The sequence below is a fragment of the Nomascus leucogenys genome, chromosome 2 (genome assembly GCF_006542625.1).
Source record: "Nomascus leucogenys isolate Asia chromosome 2, Asia_NLE_v1, whole genome shotgun sequence".
In the NCBI taxonomy this organism is placed as follows: Eukaryota; Metazoa; Chordata; class Mammalia; order Primates; family Hylobatidae; genus Nomascus; species Nomascus leucogenys.
In genome coordinates this window covers 96,829,640-96,849,526 of record NC_044382.1, presented here as the reverse complement: position 1 = coordinate 96,849,526, position 19,887 = coordinate 96,829,640, and the positions used below count along the sequence as shown (strand labels likewise).

General features: G+C 35.1%; 1 protein-coding gene across 10 annotated transcripts in view; it reads left to right on the top strand.

Moving 5' to 3' along the window:
* TMEM161B (transmembrane protein 161B) overlaps window positions 1-19,493 on the top strand; it is an 84,897-nt gene extending 65,404 nt beyond the window's left edge. For 9 of the 10 annotated variants that reach the window (XM_003261584.3, XM_030816513.1, XM_030816563.1 and 6 more), the window contains 4 exons: window positions 497-610; window positions 4,506-4,680; window positions 5,895-5,991; window positions 7,162-8,455. In XM_003261584.3, the coding sequence (XP_003261632.2) occupies window positions 497-610; window positions 4,506-4,680; window positions 5,895-5,991; window positions 7,162-7,439 (664 nt within the window). In that variant the 3' untranslated portion in view covers window positions 7,440-8,455. Of the gene's footprint in view, window positions 1-496; window positions 611-4,505; window positions 4,681-5,894; window positions 5,992-7,161; window positions 8,456-14,804; window positions 14,911-15,015; window positions 15,105-15,533; window positions 15,834-19,014 lie in introns of those variants that run through there. The other variant, XM_030816572.1, reaches the window with a different exon arrangement.
* Window positions 19,494-19,887: the final 394 nt, after the last annotated feature.

Sequence of the window (19,887 nt, the reverse complement as noted above, 5' to 3'; positions counted from 1 at the left end):
TGGACCTGGCTAATCACTATCATTTACTTGTAGATAATGAGGAGACACTTTGTTTCAGTTGCACCAGAAAGTATCAGACAACTCTTCTGTCTGAAAATCCATTAGATTCATTGACTATATAAAGTTAGAATCATTAAATACCTGCTTATTAAATCAGGAATAAAGTATGGGATTATTAAAGAATACTAGAATAGAAGTGAACAAATCTGAATTTTAGTCCTATATTTACCTCAACTGTTATTGCCAAGAGCAAGTCATTTAACTTTTCTGTATCTAAATGTTCTCATTTGAAAAATTAAGATAATGATGTAATTTCTCACAGGCTCAAATCAGTGTTAAATCATAATGATAAATATAAAATGATGGTGACAGTAGTATCGTAAGTAGTAGTACTGCAAATAAGTTCCTACCTCCATTTTAATAAGACCCCAGCTTCTGTAATTTATTAGCACATGCTGTTTCTGAATTTTTGTATTTATTTCTTACATACTTTCAGAACTTTACTTCATATCAACTTCTTGGCACCTTTATTTATGGTTCTGCTCTGGGTAAAACCAATCACCAAAGACTACATTATGAACCCACCACTGGGTAAAGAAAGTATCCCTTTGTAAGTATGGGCATTTGAGGGCTGATTTTTATCACCAAAACTGCTTTACTAAATGTTATTTACTGTATTTGGTTTTCAGTGATAAAATCAGGACACTGTATTTTTCAGACATTAAGAGGAATGCTAAAAGATGTGTTAGAAAATTGAAACTACAGACCATCATTTAACACTTTTGTGATCTTTATTAGTTAATGTTAATGATTATTACCTTGCATTAATATTACCTTATACACTGTTTTTTTCCTCCTCTTTACATCCAGTCGTCATCATTTTTCTGTTGTCATTGTGGCTATTGTTTAGATACCTTCTGGAGTTCTTTTGTTTTAATTTTGAAAATTATGGAGGAAAAAAAGTAGTATAAACGGAAACTCATATACTCAACACCTGTATTTGACAGTTGTTAACATTTTCCATATTTGCTTCATCCATTTTTTGTTTTGTTTTTTGATGAAGCATTTTTGAAGTAAATTAGAGACATAACAGTTTTATCCCTTATTACTTTCTTTAGTTTGCACCTCTAAAAAAAAAAGGATATTTTCCTATATAACAATAACATCATCATACCTAACAATTATCTAATACTAATACCTTAACATTATTATCTGATACTAGTTTATATTTCTACAGTTAGGCAACTGTATTTTAGCAGAAGAAGATGGTGAGGAAACAGAAATAGTTTATTAATAGGCATTAATAACTAGACTTGATATGTTAGCCTTGTAGAACTGTTAGAGTAACAGAAGGTTTCAGACAGAACTGGTTCAAACTCCAGCTCTCGTCCTCACTAAAATCTTCACTTGAGGCAGATTATTTAACTTCACTGAGCCTCTGTTTCCCTATCTGGAAGATGAAGATAATAGTATCTACCTAACAAGGTTATCACTGGAATAAATGAAAGAACACATGTAATGCAACCAGCTGGAATTAAGTGCTTAATAAATGTTCTTTTCACTGCTTTGCCTCATCAGAATTAATATAGAAATACTTGACTAGTCATTGACTCTGCAGTGTACCTTTTATACTGTGTACTTCTTTTATCCTGGTACCAGTTTGTCTTGGAGTATATATAATGGAATATATATATATATATATATATGCAGTGTACCTTTTATACTGTGTACTTCTTTTATCCTGGTACCAGTTTGTCTTCGAGTATATATAAAATCAGTGATGACCATGATAATTTTTCTTTTTAGAGTCAATCCTGTTGAACCCGGGAAATAGCCACTGAAAAAGTAATGCCTCCCCGCTGCTGACACACACTAATTACCTTAATGGTAATTTCACTTGACAGATTCCCTAAGTATTGAAAAGTAATTCTAAGGATCTAAGGTTCTAGAAAAATCTCAGAGAAACTACTAATTCATATCTTTGATACTGAAAGCATTCCCAGTCCTTCCTTGAAATTTGGTCATGGAAACTGGATTTCATACTCCTGTAACTGTTCCCTGATTTTATATTTGCCTTAGTTAAATTGAGAAAATAAGGAAACTAGCATTTATAAAACATTTATATACCAGTTATTATGTGAGATATTGATACTTTACATATTGTATCTTCTTATGGTAATTGACCATTTGTTGCTGTTGTCATCCTATTTTATACATGAAATAACAGGCTCAGAGGTTAAATAATTTGACTAAGGTTATTCAGCCAGATCGCGTGTACATGAAACACTTGGTAGTTATGCCAACATTCATTTCCCACTTCCAGTCTGATTAAACTTCATGTGGATTTATTAGTAATGAATACTTTATTTAATAGAAATGGGAATAAGGAACTTTTCCATTTGTGTATATTAAATTATAGGAAAAATGTTGTTTGTATATAAAGACCTGAGGTTCTCTTTCTATAGCTTTTTCCCTCTTTGCCCCACCCCTATTTCTGACCTGTTTCATAAACATTCCAAGCAAAATTATAGTTTTACCTCTGCTCTCTTTTATTCTTCTTTAATTTGAATTCATGGTTAAGTTATTAGAGGCAGTTTTTAATTTTTGTTAAAAATCTAAAATGCATGTGATAGATTGTGAAAAAATGGCTGCCCATCAAAGAGGGTAGGATGAAGGAAAAAATGAAGTGACAGGTTCTTCTTCTGTCACAGACAAATTGATTTGTGGAAAGATCTTTGTAATCAGAAGCAAAAAATATGGTATAATGTAGTTTCAACCCAGAAATGTATTTGAGTCCATCATGTGTTCTGATAAAGCATTGAAAAAAATAAAATATGGTAAACAGAGTCCATGTGTGCTCAAAACCTCCTAAGAAGAACACAGCATATACAGGAAAGCTCAGAATGGCATCAGGAATTTAGGGTGATTTCTTCTGCCTGTTCTTTACCTATATACTTTAAGCCCCTCCTCATGCTCCTTCTTGAGATACTCTATCAGATCAACTTATCAGATATTTATGATGATATTGAATAATCTAATTAGAAAGTACTATTTAATGACTATTATCCTAAATCCTCAACTCATAAACTGAACAAATAATTTTCTAGTTCACTACCTTACTGTGTTCCTTTCATTCGCATTACCTGTTATCCTCAAAGGCTGTTAAATAGCTGTCTTCAGGCTGCTCCCAGTTAGTTGTCCTTGTTGCACAACTGGAGGGAGCACAGTATTGTTTATAGGTCCCCAGGAAAGGGTCAAGGCTGTGGGTAGACTTGTGTCTTATGTACTGTTACTCTCACATGATGGCTCCTTAATCTCATTGTTCATTGTAGTGGAAACATGTTGATAAAATGTTAGGCCTTTATCTTTCTTAGCCAACATTGCTTTTCCATTGAAATTTTATGTCCATGTCCCCTCATGACTTAATAAAAAGAAATGAGAGAGTATATATAGTAAAGCCTTTGTCCCATCCCCATTTCTTATCTCCATTTCATAAACAGTTCGAGCAAAATTTTACACTTCAAATTTTCCTATATTGTAGTTTTAGTTATGAGGGTTTTTTTAAAAATCTTTTCTCATTTGTTCTTTCTATGCATCCATTCTACCCTCATGTTCTTAAGAATTTCAGGGAGACCTTTCTGAGTTCCAGGTTTTATCTGGCAAATGAGTCTGTGCATTACAACAGTCATTTTAAGTGCCTGATAGGTACTAGATATAAGACTAGATGCCAAGGGTGGTCTAGTCACTACATTCAAATTACTTGCAATGTAGTTCTTCATCAGAGCAGAAACCCATGGTCTTTTAAAAACATTAAACGCCAAAAGGACAATCAGAAGTTATCTCTTCTTTCTAAAAATTCTTTAAGCAGCCTTCATCAGTGGTCTGGTTTCTGAAATGGTGTCCTTACGTTACGTATTTTCACCTGGAATCCTAACCTTAACCTTGAGGAATTGCTCAGAACTGAGCCAGCTTCAATGTGTAGCAAGTTAAATGAATTGTTTTAGAGGAATCTCAGGCATCTGATTTCTTCATAATATATCAGAATTTTTTATTTTCCAGTGGTCCCAAGTAAAAGCTCAGCAGAGTGAAAGATCCCATCCACGTAGGTACATGATCAGGCAAAGCTGTACCCAGTGATGCTGGGTGATTGACTTGATTAGTCCCCCAGGCAGTCCCTACAGTTTTCTTTCTTTCCCCAACTTCTCTTTTCATGTCACAGCCAGTTTTTATCCGTGGAGGAGGGTATATAGAGAAAAGGATCTCATGTATTGCTCTACTTTTTTCTTCTAGATACCTGTTAACTTCTTACGCTTTCATGATACATTTATCTAGTTCTGTTATTCAAGTGAAAGTATTATACAGATAAGTCTATGGCAGAGTCAGATTCTTTTATGTGTCTAACTGTTGCTAAGTGTAGACTTCTTATATGGTGAGCATTAACATATAACGAGCATGCTAGCTTATTGTTGTCTTTGAGAGCACCCTATCAACTTTTTGATCTGTAGAATGACAGAAGCCACATTCGATACTCTGCGACTCTGGTTAATAATCCTGCTGTGTGCTTTGCGGTTGGCCATGATGCGTAGTCACCTGCAAGCTTATTTAAATTTAGCCCAAAAATGTGTGGATCAGATGAAGAAAGAAGCAGGGCGAATAAGCACGGTTGAGCTACAGAAAATGGTAAGTTTTATACCCTAGTCAAAATGAAAAATAGCAAAAACCGCACTGTAAAAAAAAAAAAAATTTGGTTTCCTTTAATAGATAGTATTTCAACCCGTCATATTCTTATTATAAATAAACAGAACAATCTTAAGCTGACACATATCAAAGAGACCTTGATCTGATTTTGGTGCCAAGTGAAGGAAGGGGTCTTAATTCCTCTTCCCGCCTTAAGTGCTTGGTGTCATACAGTGGGTGGTGCAAAGCTGTTTTATGCCTAATATTGCTAAATGGGACCCTTCTAATTGATTTTAAAGACATTATAACATATTGTCCAGACTTTAAGACTTGAAGATTAGGAAATACTACCTTTAGTGGCTAAATTTATTCATTTTAATATTACTCAATGTACTTGAACATGAAATGTAAGTATTTAATTTATTTGAGGCTTCCAGAGAAGAAAAGGACAAGGAATCCATCTGCCACTATAGTGGACCAATAACCTGACTGTATCTTTTTTTAAGAGAGGTGGTTTTTAGCTACCTTGCTTTATTATTGTTATTTTATTTTTTGTAGAGACAGAGTCTCTCTGTGTAGCCCAGGCTTGTCTTGAACTCCTGGGCTCAAGTAATCCTCCTGCATCACCTCCCAAAGTATTGGGATTACAGGCGGGAGTCACCACACCCACCAGCTTCAGTTTTTGATTCACCTCCATAGTTAGGGGCATTTATTAAGATTTAAACAACTTTTTTCTGTTTTACCTTTTATATATTTTTATATTTTCCATAGTTTGACTTCAAATATGTTCATGTAGAATGGGGACCTAATGTTTTTATTTATGAGGGATTTAAGCTCATATGTGCCTCTGCCTACTATTGTTATTTAGTTGGATATTTTAGGTAGATGCCCTTACATTGTGTTTTATCTTTGAAATGTAAGTAAATGTATACCATTTGAATCTTAGTCGTTATTTTCTCCAATATATATACATCATTTAAGAATTATTTTTAAGGAATCTATTTTAATATTCTCGTGTTCTAAAAACTTGACTTCAAATTGAGCCTTTCCAAAGTCATTTTGGGGACATTTATCATGCAGCACAACTTATTGACATTTAGCTTCCTTCTTGTGAAAGGATTATCTCTTAAGCATTTTGGTATGACAATTATATGAAAGTTTAATTCACTCCTAACATATCAGTTGTATTAGACACTTAAGAATGTTGTTGGTTGCAGGTGGCTCGAGTCTTTTATTATCTTTGTGTCATTGCACTGCAGTATATGGCGCCTCTGGTAATGCTGCTTCACACAACTCTGCTTTTGAAAACACTAGGTAGGCATGCCCTGGCAACTAGGAAGCATCTTTTACTTTCTACCTATAATTAATAAGGCTTTTTGTCACCAACAAAGAAATGCAATTCTTAAAATTGTTCCTCTTTTTAAAAGTTGTAAAAAGAACCATGGGAAAGTTTTAGCTGTGGAAGGTGATTTATCATCTTCATTTTGAAAACTCAGGCCCATGGTTTTATAACTTTATGCTTTGTCTTCAAGAATTGTTTACTAAAGGTTAAGTCTCAGATTTACCCAGTAACTTTAGTAAGCACTGTTGATCTGTTACTTTCGTGTTATAAGAGGATGATTTAAGGTTTTGTTATTGCCTAACATTTGAATTATTACAAGGCAATTATAAACTTACATAAATTACAGAATGCTATGGTAAGTTCTAGTTTAGATAACTTACATCGAAAGGGTGAAGATTTCTTAATACAAAATTCTACAAGTCTCTTCACTAAGCTATCAAGTCCCCATGTGGTGTTATTCAAGAAGTATCTGTTATTGCATTGATCATTTCCCCTTTCTTAGATCAGGCAATCAGCCACTGTTAGGGTTTAAGAAACTGGAAAGAACTAAAACTATTTGGCTTCATGGACCTAGTAGGTGTCATAGACTTGATGATAGGTATAGGTGCCCTGTAAGAATCTACGGAATGTAAAGGGATAGGTAGTTCAATTGTAAATTAAGTGGCTCATATCCTATCCACTGTAGGAAAGTATATGATGAAATAAATTTTTGGAAGCTATTAATAGGTTTTCACATTGAAATCATAGTTTCTGAGAAAGGAATTTATTTTGATATTCTAGAAGTAGAAAAGATTTCTCAGAAGTTATTGAATCTGTCCTTGTCACTGCAGTAGAGTTAGCTGATTCATTTCTTATACAATGAGGAAATTGTTTTGTTATTTTACCAATTTTTAGTGCAGTTAATTGAAAGTATATCAGACTTTTTGCTTTAATGTGTACCTTTACTGATGAGGCCAGATAGTCTCTAGTCAGGTTAATTTTTTAGGGATCTAGAAGGATTTTTTTTTACTTTATTTTCAACATAAAATGATGTACTGTGCCACTAAACGTATTGTTAATTTCAAATATAGTAAAGATTTTTTTAATAAAAAGCTTTGTAATTAGTTACTCTTCAAATTGTATTTGTGTCTTTGATTTTCTAGGTAATCATTCCTGGGGTATTTATCCAGAATCTATCTCTACCTTACCAGTGGATAATAATCTACTGTCCAATTCTGTTTACTCTGAATTACCATCAGCTGAAGGGAAAATGAAGGTAACTGTTACACAAATAACAGTGGCACTGAGCAGCTTAAAAAATATTTTTACTCCTCTTCTTTTTCGAGGACTTCTGTCTTTTCTGACCTGGTGGATTGCTGCTTGCCTCTTTTCTACAAGCCTTTTTGGGCTTTTCTATCACCAGTATCTGACTGTGGCATGAATCTCAGTTAACAAAAAAGCATATCCAAATCACACTTTAAATTAAAATATTTGAGCCCTTAAAGGGCTGATGAAAACCAGAAGAAAGCAAATACAACGGGAAAAAAAAAAAAACATATCAGAATGTCCTGTATTAAATGTTTCCTCTGTATTCTCAGGGTGAATTAATGTAGTAATATTTAAAATTACAAAATAGATTGTTAACTGTTACACTGTGGCATTGGAATTTTAACTCTTTGTATTTACTGGTATGAGAGGGCTATCTACAAGGGTAATATTTCTGATTACCCTGGTTTACAGAAACCTCCAGCATCCAGCAGTCTTTGAAACATCTCACATGACTCTAGTTATTGATTGCTTTTAATGGTTTTATGGTACTGTTGATAGTCATAGTGGCTGCCTATAGAACAATCTTCAAACTGAGCCATGTTTTAGGGGAGGGAAAGGGGCTAAAGTCTCTTCTGTTGGTAATATATTAGTTACTCTTGAAACAATAAAATCCAACAGAAAGGAAGAGATAGCTACTGTATATTACAGTAAAGAAAGCTGCATAGTTATTTTAAATTTAATGGAGATGAATATGGTTAAAATATATAACTACTGCTGCTTGAGAATAGCAAGAGTATTGTTTTAAAACATATTCCACCCAACTTGAGAGTTCTTTTAAAATGATTGGCCATATGAACATTTGTAATCTTGCCATTAGGTTTGGACCTGCTATATTTTATTTTATTCTGTGATCCTAAATAATTCCTTTTAATAGGCTAAAAATATTTATCAATACTGATCAGACTTTAAAGGAATTACTTTGTAAACCTGCTGACTACCTGTATGTATTGTATATATATTATATATTAAATATATAATATATTGAGATTATAAAAGATGAAAATATTGAATCCTTATAATATTTTAAGTTGCAGAATGTATGTTAAAAATTGACTTGAATGAGATGTATTTGTATCTAGAAATTTTATTTCTTTTTGGAATGAGATTAAAATACATTTTGAAAGATCAGCGGAGTAAGCAATTTGTGTTGCCTATGTGTGAGTGTATTTAAAGTTTTATGGACGCTTAATGATTTTTCCCAAATTAAAATTCTTTTTCTGTCATTTCCAAAAATCAGAATCTTTCCCTCTCAAATCAGGTCTACAGGTATCATGTATGCCTTTGTTAAATACGACTTGTTTTAAATTTGTAGTTTCTAGAATTAGAAATATTTTTGTTTTTCTGGCCAAAATTGAGATAATTTGAATGAAACATTCAAAGGAAATGAAAAAAAGTAAAACTCTTTTTGATACTTTTTACATCTAAAGTTCAAAATGAAAGGTCAAGATTGTAAAATGTATAAGAGATAAACAAAGGTAGTTTTTTTCTCTTTTCAAATAAATGAATACATGCTTTTCCATATAACTCTTAGGAGGCTGTCTTTATGTTTCAGCGCTGTTACTGCTGTTGAAAGCAAGTTTGAAACTCTTGGAATAACTTTCAGGGCTTTTAAGGTTCACATTCATTTGAAAATTTTAATATAGCAAATTCCTGTCTTTGGGTGTAGATTTAAATATTTTGGAAATAGCCATGCTTTAAAAGGAAAGGAATGCTTATACACTGCTGGGAATGTAAATTACTTCCACTCCAATGGAAAACAGTATGGAGATTTCTCAAAGAACTAAAAATAGAACTACCACTTGACTGAGCAGTTTCACTATTAAGTATCAATCCAAATGAAAGGGAACCATTTTATCAAAAAGAGACCTGCACTTATCTGTTATTGAAGCAGTGTTCACAGTGGCAAAGTCATGGGGTCAACCTAAGTGGCCATCAATGGTTGACTAGATAAAGAACATGTGGTATGTATACACCATAGAATACCATGCAGCCGTAAAAAAAGAATGAAACCATGTTCTTTGCAGCAACATGGATGAAGCTGGAGGCCGTTATCCTAAGTGAACTAACTCAGAAACAGAAAATTAAATACTAGATGTTCTCTTATAAGTGGGAGCTGAACAGTGAGTACTCATGGGCATAAAAGTGGAAATAATAGACACTAGCGATTCCAAAAGAGTGGAAGTGGGAAGGAAACGAGGCTTAAAACACTGCCTGTTAGATACTATGTTCACTACTTGATTGATGGGTTCACTAGAAGTCCAAACCTCAGCATTGTGCAGTACACCCATATAGCAAACCTGCACATGTATGCCCTGAAACTAAAATAAAATAAAACATTTAAAAAATTGAGTAATAAGTACTTAAACTGGATAAAACTCTTTGACTGAAATGAATTGTGGATATATCCTAATGACGCTTCATGTTGTATTTCCAAAGGAAGCATTTCAAATATATTTTGAGATATGTCAGCATCATCAAAATGTGTTTGTTTTATAATAAGATGATACCAAAATTTGACATTTGTTTTGTATCTGAAAGTTCTCACATGTTGGACTAGAAAAGAATTTCACCTGGTATTTATAATCATTCTTACCAAAGAGCCACATTTTAAAAACTAAAATTGAAATTATTATTTTAAGTTTCAAAGATTGTACAGTGCAGTAATATGGTGTAAAAGACATAGAATTCGTTATTGGGTGGAATAATATATATTCCTAAAGTTCTGTTAATTCATTATTTTTAAACTGAAACTCTAAGTATACTCTGGCTTGGGCAAACCAAGTATTTTAAGTAACAGGTTTGGTTTAGTGTTTTTAGCCTTTCAAAGCAAATTTGAACTAATTGGTTTATTTATGCATTTTGTCTTTGAACCAAGAGTTATGTTCTTTAAATACAAAAGAGTTTGTACTTTATATAAACCAAATAATATTTTAATGTCCCCAAATTAGACCAGTATAGTTCTTTTATTTTATATGTTATACTTTAGTCAATATAATATGCTTCAAAGCATATATAAAGTTATTTTTATTATATATGTTTTGTATTATTACTAATCATACAAAACCTTATAATCTTGGTTTTGTATGATTAGTAGGATTGTGACAATTTATTGGTTCCTGTCTTTCCTACTCCCCCACTTGCTAGCCATTGCACTATAAAATCAGAGCTGTATTCTTCCTCCTACCCTCATTGATTTGTCTGAAATGAAAAGCATATACTCTTTTCTTAATATTTATTCTTATAAAATATATTTATATTATTCTTATTATATATAATAAATATAATATATATTATAAAATATATTTATATTATTCTTATAAAATAAATATATTTTATCTTAATATTTATTCTTCCTCCTACTCCCATTGATTTGTCTGAAATGAAAAGCATATAATTTTATCTTAATATCCATGTGCATTTTTATTATATCAGTATTTCTCCCAGAATCCCAATTGATGTGCATAAAATGACCAGTGCATGCAAGCAGAATGGGCTCATTGTCTTATTGTTTCTGATATAAATATCATTGGTAAAATAGTGGCATTTCTTCCTCAGTTATGATTCAGAAGAGATATTCATCCATTAATGGAATTGACAGGTCCAGGAAGCAATAAATAGAATTCATTATGAAAACTATAATTGGAACTTCACTGGATAGATTTTATTCTTTCAAATGAAAGATTAAATTCTCAGTATTATGAAGCCTAAGGTCTCAACATTCTCTGAATTCATACACAGTTTCTGAGGCATCACTTAATTGAAAATGGTCTATCAAGGTATATGGCTTTATTCAGCAAAATAAAACTAAGTGATTTTTAAATGCAGATCATCCTGTGTCTTTGCAAAGATATAGGTGTCTTAAGGAATCAGATTTAAACACACTAGTGATACTAGAGCTTGAACCCAGTGTCTCGAATAGTTGTACCATCTCATCTTTTAACTCCTATCCATCTTATTATGTTCATACCTTGGCTTTAGAGCTGAGCTTGTTATGTGCCGTGAAGACTCTGACATGGACACCAAGGATGGTCAAAAAGCTAATGTCTTGCTTGATGATATCTTGGGATTAAAACAAAAGCTAATGTCAACCTTTTCCTTTTGTAAAGTAGTAAACATTTTCACATATTTTTGTTTTCTTCCTAAGGTGGGGAACAAAAACAGGTAGAGCTTTTTTACATATATGTCTTCTGTTACCATGGGACTCCTTTTTTAGCTATGAACTATTCATGTTGGACAGGCCTATTTTTAATGGATCAGAGTGTGTATTTTTCCATCCTATTGTTTTTTGTTTTGTTTTCTTTTGTTTTCCTCCCATCACTCCCTGCATGTGGTTACTGTTCTTTCTCCCGTTTGGGAAAAGACAGTTTATTTTCTTAAATAAAGTAGTAGCATAGTTTCATAGGCAGAATGCTAATCTAAGAATCAGAAAACATCCCATTTCTGTCTATAGTTATTTTTTTTTTGCATCTTCAAAATGAATTTATGTTAAATGTGTGGTGCCATATATATATATATATATATATATATATATATTTTTTTTTTTTTTTTTTTTTTTTTTTTTTTTTTTTTTTTTTTTTGAGACAGAGTCTTGCTCTGTTGCCCAGGCTGGAGTGCAGTGGCGTGGTCTCAGCTCACTGCAAGCTCTGCCTCCCGGGTTCATGCCATTCTCCTGCCTCAGCCTCCTGAGTAACTGGGACTACAGGCGCCCACCACCATGACCAGCTAATTTTTTGTATTTTTAGTAGAGACGGGGTTTCACCATGTTAGCCAGGATGGTCTCGATCTCCTGACCTCGTGATCCACCTGCCTCGGCCTCCCAAAGTGCTGGGATTACAGGCATGAGCCACCACGCCTGGCCAGCTATATATTTCTAAATCTGATAACTGATTTCTCTGTGTTATGAGAAAAACATACAGCTATGTTTGATTTTAGGAATGGTTACAGTTCATGTTGGAGGGCATTCATTTATTGTTATTTGAAAATGACTTCACAAAGAATGTTTTCTCTGGAATAATTTGGTTTGTACCCATTTAATTATTTTTCAATAAATATGTGTTGAGTGCCTGTAATGTGCCATAGGCTGTTCCACACACCCTAGCTACAGCAATGAACAAAACAGCAAAATCTCTTCCCTCCAAGAGCTTAGCATCTAGTGGAGAGAATGCAGACAATAAATTAAGATGAAGGGTCTAATATAGGATATCTGTATGTGTATTGTTGTTGAGCTGGTGTCCCTGTTGGGGGAAGGAGGGTCTAGGACTTCCTCTTCTGCTATCTTGCTGACATCATTCTCTGTTTGGAATTACATCTTTAATATGTTAAAAGAAAATAGCTACTAATGTAAGATTCCATGGCTTTTAACAGAAAGACTTTAAAAATAAAAACTAAGGAGATTTGTGGTCAGGATGAAAGGCAATAATCACAGATGAAGACATGGAAATGGACAAGGAAGACATTATAAATATTTAAGCAAATGGACAAAAAACAATTACTGAATGCCTGTGTTATTTTAAAATTCAGCATATTTAAAGTTCACAATAACAATGGAAAAGGAAAGGATAAATTATGTTAAAATAATGTGTTTTTAGCAGTATCATGAAAGTGTGAATGTAACTTGTATTGTGATAAAAGAATAATATACACTGTAATCCCTAAGATAATCCATAAAAGAATCTATAACAAGTAAATAAAAGAAGGAAATGGAATAATATTAATTTAAAAGATGAAAAAAAACCAGATGGGACTGAAATCAAAAGTAGTGGAAATGAACGCAACTATATCAGAAATTAGATTAAATGTAAATGGACTAAATACCCCAAATAAAAGTATTTTCGGATTGTTTAAAAACAAAACTGTGAGTATATGGTACTTTTAAGGGTCAAATCTAAACTTAAAAAGACACAAAATTGAAAGTAATAAAGTGAAATACCAAAAGAAGCCAAATTTAATTACTCTATTAGAACGAAGTATGCATTAAGACAAGAAGCATTACAAAAGAGATACATTTCATCATAACGGAAGTCATTCACCTTTAACACATTTCAGTGGCTGAAAGAACTCACACGCACACACAAGACCATAGAAATTCTGAACAATTTTGGACCTATAATCACAAAATAATAACAATCACATTCAAGATTACATGGAACTTTATCAATATGACCACTGTATTAGGATTTTCTAGAGGGACAGAACTAATAGGATATATGTATATATGAAGGGGAATTTAGTAAGGAGAACTGACTCACACAATTACAAGGTGAAATCTCACATAGGGTCTCTGCAAACTGAGGAGCAAGGAAGCCAGTCCGAGTCCCAAAACCTCAAAAGTCGGGAAGCCCAGCCTTCAGTCTGTGGCTGAATGCCCAAGAGCCCCTGGTAAATCAACTGATGTCAGTCCAAGAGTCCAAAAGCTGAAGAACTTGGAGTCTGATGTTCAAGGAAAGGCAGGAAATAAGCTGACTCTTGAGCAAAACCTGAACATAAAGGCACCCCATGCTGTGGTGACTTTAATGAATACTAAAGGACATCATTGGCTAATGAACGCTAGACTCACCAAGTACCAGAGTTTGCTTTGTGAAAATCCTCATATAACCATTGAAGTTTGTAACACCCTGAACCCCGCCACCTTGCTTCCGGTATCAGAGAGCCCTGTCGAGCATGATTGTGTAGAAGTGTTGGACTCAGTTTACTCTAGCAGACCTGACCTCTGGGACCAGCCTTGGGCATCAGTAGACTGGGAACTATACGTGGACGGGAGCAGCTTCATCAACCCACAAGGAGAGAGATGTGCAGGGTATGCAGTGGTAACCCTGGACACTGTTGTTGAAGCCAGATCGTTGCCTCAGGGCACTTCAGCCCAGAAAGCTGAACTCATTGCTTTAATTCGGGCATTAGAACTCAGTGAAGGTAAGACTGTAAACATTTACCCTGATTCTCGGTATGCCTTTTTAACCCTTCAAGTGCATGGAGCATTATATAAAAAAAGGGCCTATTGAACTCTGGGGGAAAAGACATAAAATATCAACAAGAAATCTTGCAATTAGAAGCAGTATGGAAACTCCACGAGGTGGCAGTTACGCATTGCAGAGGACACCAGCGAGCTTCCACCTTGGTGGGTTTGGGGAATTCCCGCACTGACTCAGAGTCTCCAAAAGCAGCATCTGCCCTTTTCCGGGCATCAGTCACAGCCCCTCTGCTCCCTCAAGCACCTGATCTTGTATCTACTTATTCTAAAGAAGAAAAAGACTTTCTCCAGGTAGAGGGAGGACGAGTGATGGAGGAAGGATGGATTTGGTTACCAGATGGGAGAGTAGCTGTGCCACAGCTGCTAGGAGCTGCAGTTGCACTGGTTGTGCATGAAACCACCCATCTAGGTCAGGAGTCACTTGAAAAGTTGTTAGGCAGGTATTTCTACATCTCGCATTTATCAGCTCTTGCCAAAACGTTGACACAGCGGTGTGTTACCTGCCGACAGCATAATGCAAGGCAAGTTCCAGCCTTTCCACCCGGCATACAAGCTTATGGAGCAGCCCCCTTTGAAGATCTCCAGGTAGACTTCACAGAGATGCCAAAGTGCAAAGGTAACAAGTATTTACTAGTTCTTGTGTGTACCTTCTGTGGGTGGGTGGAGGCTTATCCAACATGAACTGAGAAAGCTTGTGAAGTAACCCATGTGCTTCTTTGAGATCTTATTCCTAGATTTGGACTGCCCTTACAGATCGGCTCAGATAATGGGCCGGCGTTTGTGGCTGACTTGGTACAGAAGACGGCAAAGGTATTGGGGATCACATGGAAACTGCATGCTGCCTACCGGCCTCAGAGTTCTGGAAAGGTGGAGCGGATGAATCAGACTATCAAAAATAGTTTAGGGAAAGTATGTCAGGTAAAAGGATTAAAATGGATACAGGCTCTCCCTATGGTATTATTTAAAATTAGATGTACCCCATTCTAAAAGAACAGGATATTCCCCTTATGAAATACTGTATCATAGGCCCCCTCCCATATTGCGGGGACTTCCAGGCACTCCCCGAGAGTTAGGTGAAATTGAGTTACAGCGACAGCTACAGGCTTTAGGAAAAATTACACAATCTCAGCCTGGGTAAATGAGAGATGCCCTGTTAGCTTATTCTCCCCAGTTCACCCTTTCTCCCCAGGTGATCAAGTGTGGATCAAGGACTGGAACGTAGTCTCTTTGTGCCCAGAGTGGAAAGGACCCCAGATTGTCGTCCTGACCACTCCCACCGCTGTGAAGGGAGAGGGAATCCCAGCCTGGATCCACCACTGCCATGTAAAACCTGCAGCGCCTGAAACTTGGGAGGCAAGACCAAGCCTGGACAACCCTTGCAGAGTAACCCTGAAGAAGACAACAAGCCCTGTTCCAGTCACACCCGGAAGCTGACTGGTCCACGCACGGCCGAAGCATGAGGAAGTTCATCGTGGAACTCATTTTTTTAAATTTTGGACTTGTACAGTAAGGACTTCAACTGACCTTCCTTAGACTGAGGTAGGGTTAAAAAAAAAAAAAAAGTTAAAATAGTCTTTTTGTTTAAAAGGGACTTGTGTGTATAATGCCACCCAGTACAAGGTATGCAGCCCAGGAAGTGACCAGACTGATGTGTGCTATAACCCATTAGAACTACTTAATCCCTGTTGGAAAACAGGAGAGTATATAACTCTAGGAGTCAATGGAACTGGACTGGCAGGAAGACCTGGGTAGTGTAGATGAGAGTGAGAACTCCCACTAGTGAGTGAGGTTCTCAAAAGGGGGAATGAGGAGAGAAGCCATTTCTCTTACTGTCTCCTGTCTCTGACGAGGAGGAGGAAGTAAAAGTTGAAAAACAACAAGAATGAAGTCAGTGGCAAGACCAGCCGGTGCCACTGATGACCCGGCCTGATGTTAAAAGATTAACCACCCTCCACTCTAACCACATGTGCTCTCAATCCATCAGACCCTTTCATGTGGAACCCCTTAGAGCTGTAAGCTCTTAAAAGGGTCAGGAAGTCTGTCTTCGGGGAGCTCAGCTCTTAAGATGCGAGTCTGCTGACACTCCTGGCAGGATAAAAAACCTCTTCCTTCTTTAATCCGGTGTCTGAGGGGTTTTCTCTGCGGCTTGTCCTGCTACAATTCCACTTTCTTCTGCCTGCTTTATTTTATCCTTTATACTTTTTGTAGCCTCAGTCCAATCAAGTTGACACTCAATATTAACCATCACAACCACATTCTGGGCCATTCAAATAAAAAATAGATCAAGAAATGTAAAAATACTGAAATTATTTGTAATGTTTTTCTGACCACTGTGGAATTAAGCTAGAAATGATCAAAAAGACGGCCAGGCACAGTGGCTCATTCTTGTAATCCCAGCAATTTAGGAGGCTGAGGCAGGCGGATCATCTGAGGTCAGGAGTTTGAAATCAGCCTGGCCAACATGGTGAAACCCTGTCCCTACTAAAAAAAAAAAAAATACAAAAATTAGCTGTACGTGGTGGCACACACCTGTAATCCCAGATACTCAGGAGGCTGAGGCAGGAGAATCACTTGAACCTGGGAGGCGGAGGTTGCAGTGAGCTGAGATCATGCCACTCTACTCCAGCCTGGGCAACAAGAGTGAAACCATGTCTCCAAAAAAAAGTAAAAATACTGAAATCATTTGTAATGTTTTCTGACCACCATGGAATTAAGCTAGAAGTGATAAAAAAGAGAACAAAATTTCAACTGCCTTAACTTTAAGCATTCTATTTCTATATAATTCATTGGTTAAAGAGCAAATAAAAAGAAACTATGAGGTATTTTGAAAGGTAAAGAACATGACATCAAATTTTGATGCTATTTAACCCATTGTGGAACAAAATTTAAAGTTTCCCATTCAGGAAGCTATAAGAGATCATCAAACCTAAGGAAAGTAGAATTAAAGGAATAATTCAGCAAAAACCGATGAAATACTACACAAATGTATAATAGAGAATAAAGCTAAAAATGATTGTTCCAAAAGATTAATGAAGTTGATTATATTCTTACCAAAATTGGTTCAAGGAGAAATAAAGTTAAAAACAGTAACCCATATCAATGCTAATTTAAAAACAGTAATCAAAATATGAGATGACTACAGACATGTAAAAAGTAAGAATACAAGCAATGAACACTTGAAAAATTAGCAATTCTTGTTACAATACTGTCGAAAAGCAAGTTAGAAGTAGCTTTTTACCAACATGTGTAAGACCTGTACACTGAAATCTACAAAACATTAAGAGAAATTAAAGTAGACATAAGTAAATGATATATTTCACGTGAATGTATTGGAAGACTCAGTGTTATATAAATGTTACATAAATTAACACAAATGTTATATAAATTCAACACAATCCAAATAATAGTTTCCCCAAACTCAAAAATTTTCTATCTGATCTTAAAGTTATATGGAAATGTAAAGTACCTAGATTGTCCAAAGTATTTTGCAATGGAAAAAGTTAGAGGATTTGGAGATTTACTATAAAGTGACGTTGTGGTTCTGCCATAAAGACAAACAAATGGATCAATGAAAGAGAGAGCTGAGAAATAGTCTCATACTTACACACTCATTTAATTTTTGACAAAGGTGTCAAAGCAGTACAATGGGGAAAGGAGAGTCATTGCAACAAGTGGTGCTAGAATAATTGGATGTCCACATTTTTAAAAAATGAACCTCAATCCCTACCTCATACTATACACAAGAATCAATTCAAGAGCCAAATGTAAAAGCTACAACATAGTTTGGCAATTAGTGGTGGATATAGATTTCTTAGGACACAAAGTATTAACCATAAAATTGGTTTTTTGTTGTTGTTGTTGTTTTTTGAGACGGACTCTCACTTTGTTGCCCAGGCTGGAGTGCAGTGGGACAATCTCAGCTCACTGCAACCTCTGCCTCCTGGGTTCAAGCGATTCTCCTGCCTTAGCCTCCTGAGTACAGGCGTGCAGCTAATTTTTTTTTTTAGTAGAGACGTTTCACCATTTTGACCAGGCTAGTCTTGAACTCCTGACCTCAGCTAATCCACCTGCCTTGGCCTCCCAAATTGCTGGGATTACAGGTGTGAGCCACCACACTTGGCCTTCATAAAATTATTTTTAATAATAAAAGATTTCATAGAAATTAAAAACTTATGCTCATCAAAAAAACTTAAGGAAATAGACATGTTACAACTTGAAATAAAATACTTGCAAAACGAGACAAAAGACTGGAATCAGGATATATAAAGAATTAAAAAAAAAGATTAGGAAATGGGTGAGACATCTGAATAGGCACTTCACAGTTGACCATTAAGCACATGAAAAAGTGTTCAACCTCTAGCAATTCCATTATGATGATCCTTGGTATCATTTTATGTTTCTTATTACTTGGGTTCATTCAGGTTCTTTGATCATTGGCTTTTTATTTCAGGCCATGTTAAAGGCTGACTAGTTTTTCCTGCTGAGGAGAGAGGAGAAAGTTGATTGCAATGCATCGTTGGATTTTACAATTTTCTTGACATCTGTTTCTGCCAAAGAATGTGTTTAAAGGGTGTTATATTCTTAAAAGTGCCTAGGATGGCTACATAAAATGTTTAGTAAAAGCACTACCTGTATAAAAACATGTAAGACCTTTCAGTTACATACTCAGACATGTGGAGTAAACTTGATACTATTAATAGTTTTCTTTGACTCTTTATAGGTGTTGATTTTGCTTGAGAAGATTGAAGGTCTTGACAGAAGTTGTGGATTTCAGTTTTAACAAATGCGTTTTAAGTGGAAGAGCATTTTCCTGGTCTTGTCCCTCCAGTTTGAGAATTAGAAGTGCCATGTTTATGATTATTCAGCTGTATTTGTTGTTAACTTGTAAAGCAATACAAACATTTTTTGGTCTGTTTGACTGAATTTGTCCCACAACTCACTGTTGCTCTGCTCATTTTTTTCCAGGTTCCTTTTTTCTTTCTGTGTTTCATTTTGGATAGTTTTTATTGCTATGCTATGTTTTCAATTTGTCTTTTTATTTTTGGCAGCATCCTGTCTGGTATTTAACTAATTCAGTGAGTTTTTCGATCTCAGACATTTTAGAAAACCTTTAGAACTAAGTTCAAATTGAGTCTTTAAAAATATGTTTATGCTTTCCTCTACTTTCTTGAACATATAAAATATAGTTATAATAGCAGATTCAATGTTCTTGTCTACTAATTTTATCTTGTGTCTATTGAATGATTTTTCTTTTCGTTGTGGGTCATGTTTTCCTGCTTCTTTGCATCACTGAAAATCGTTGACTGGATTCCAGACATTATGAGTTTTGCCTGTTGAGTACAAGGTATTTTTTTCCTTAAATAGAGTCATGTACTACATAATAACTTTTTGGTCAACAATGAGCTGGGTATGTAACAGTGGTCCCATAGGATTATAATGGAGTTGAAAAATTTATATCACCTAGTGATGTCGTAGCCATCATAACATTTAGTGCACTGCATTGCTCATGTTTGTGGTGATGCTGGCGTAAACAAACCTGCTGCACTGGTAGTCATATGAAAGCCTAGCACACAATTATACACAGCACATTATA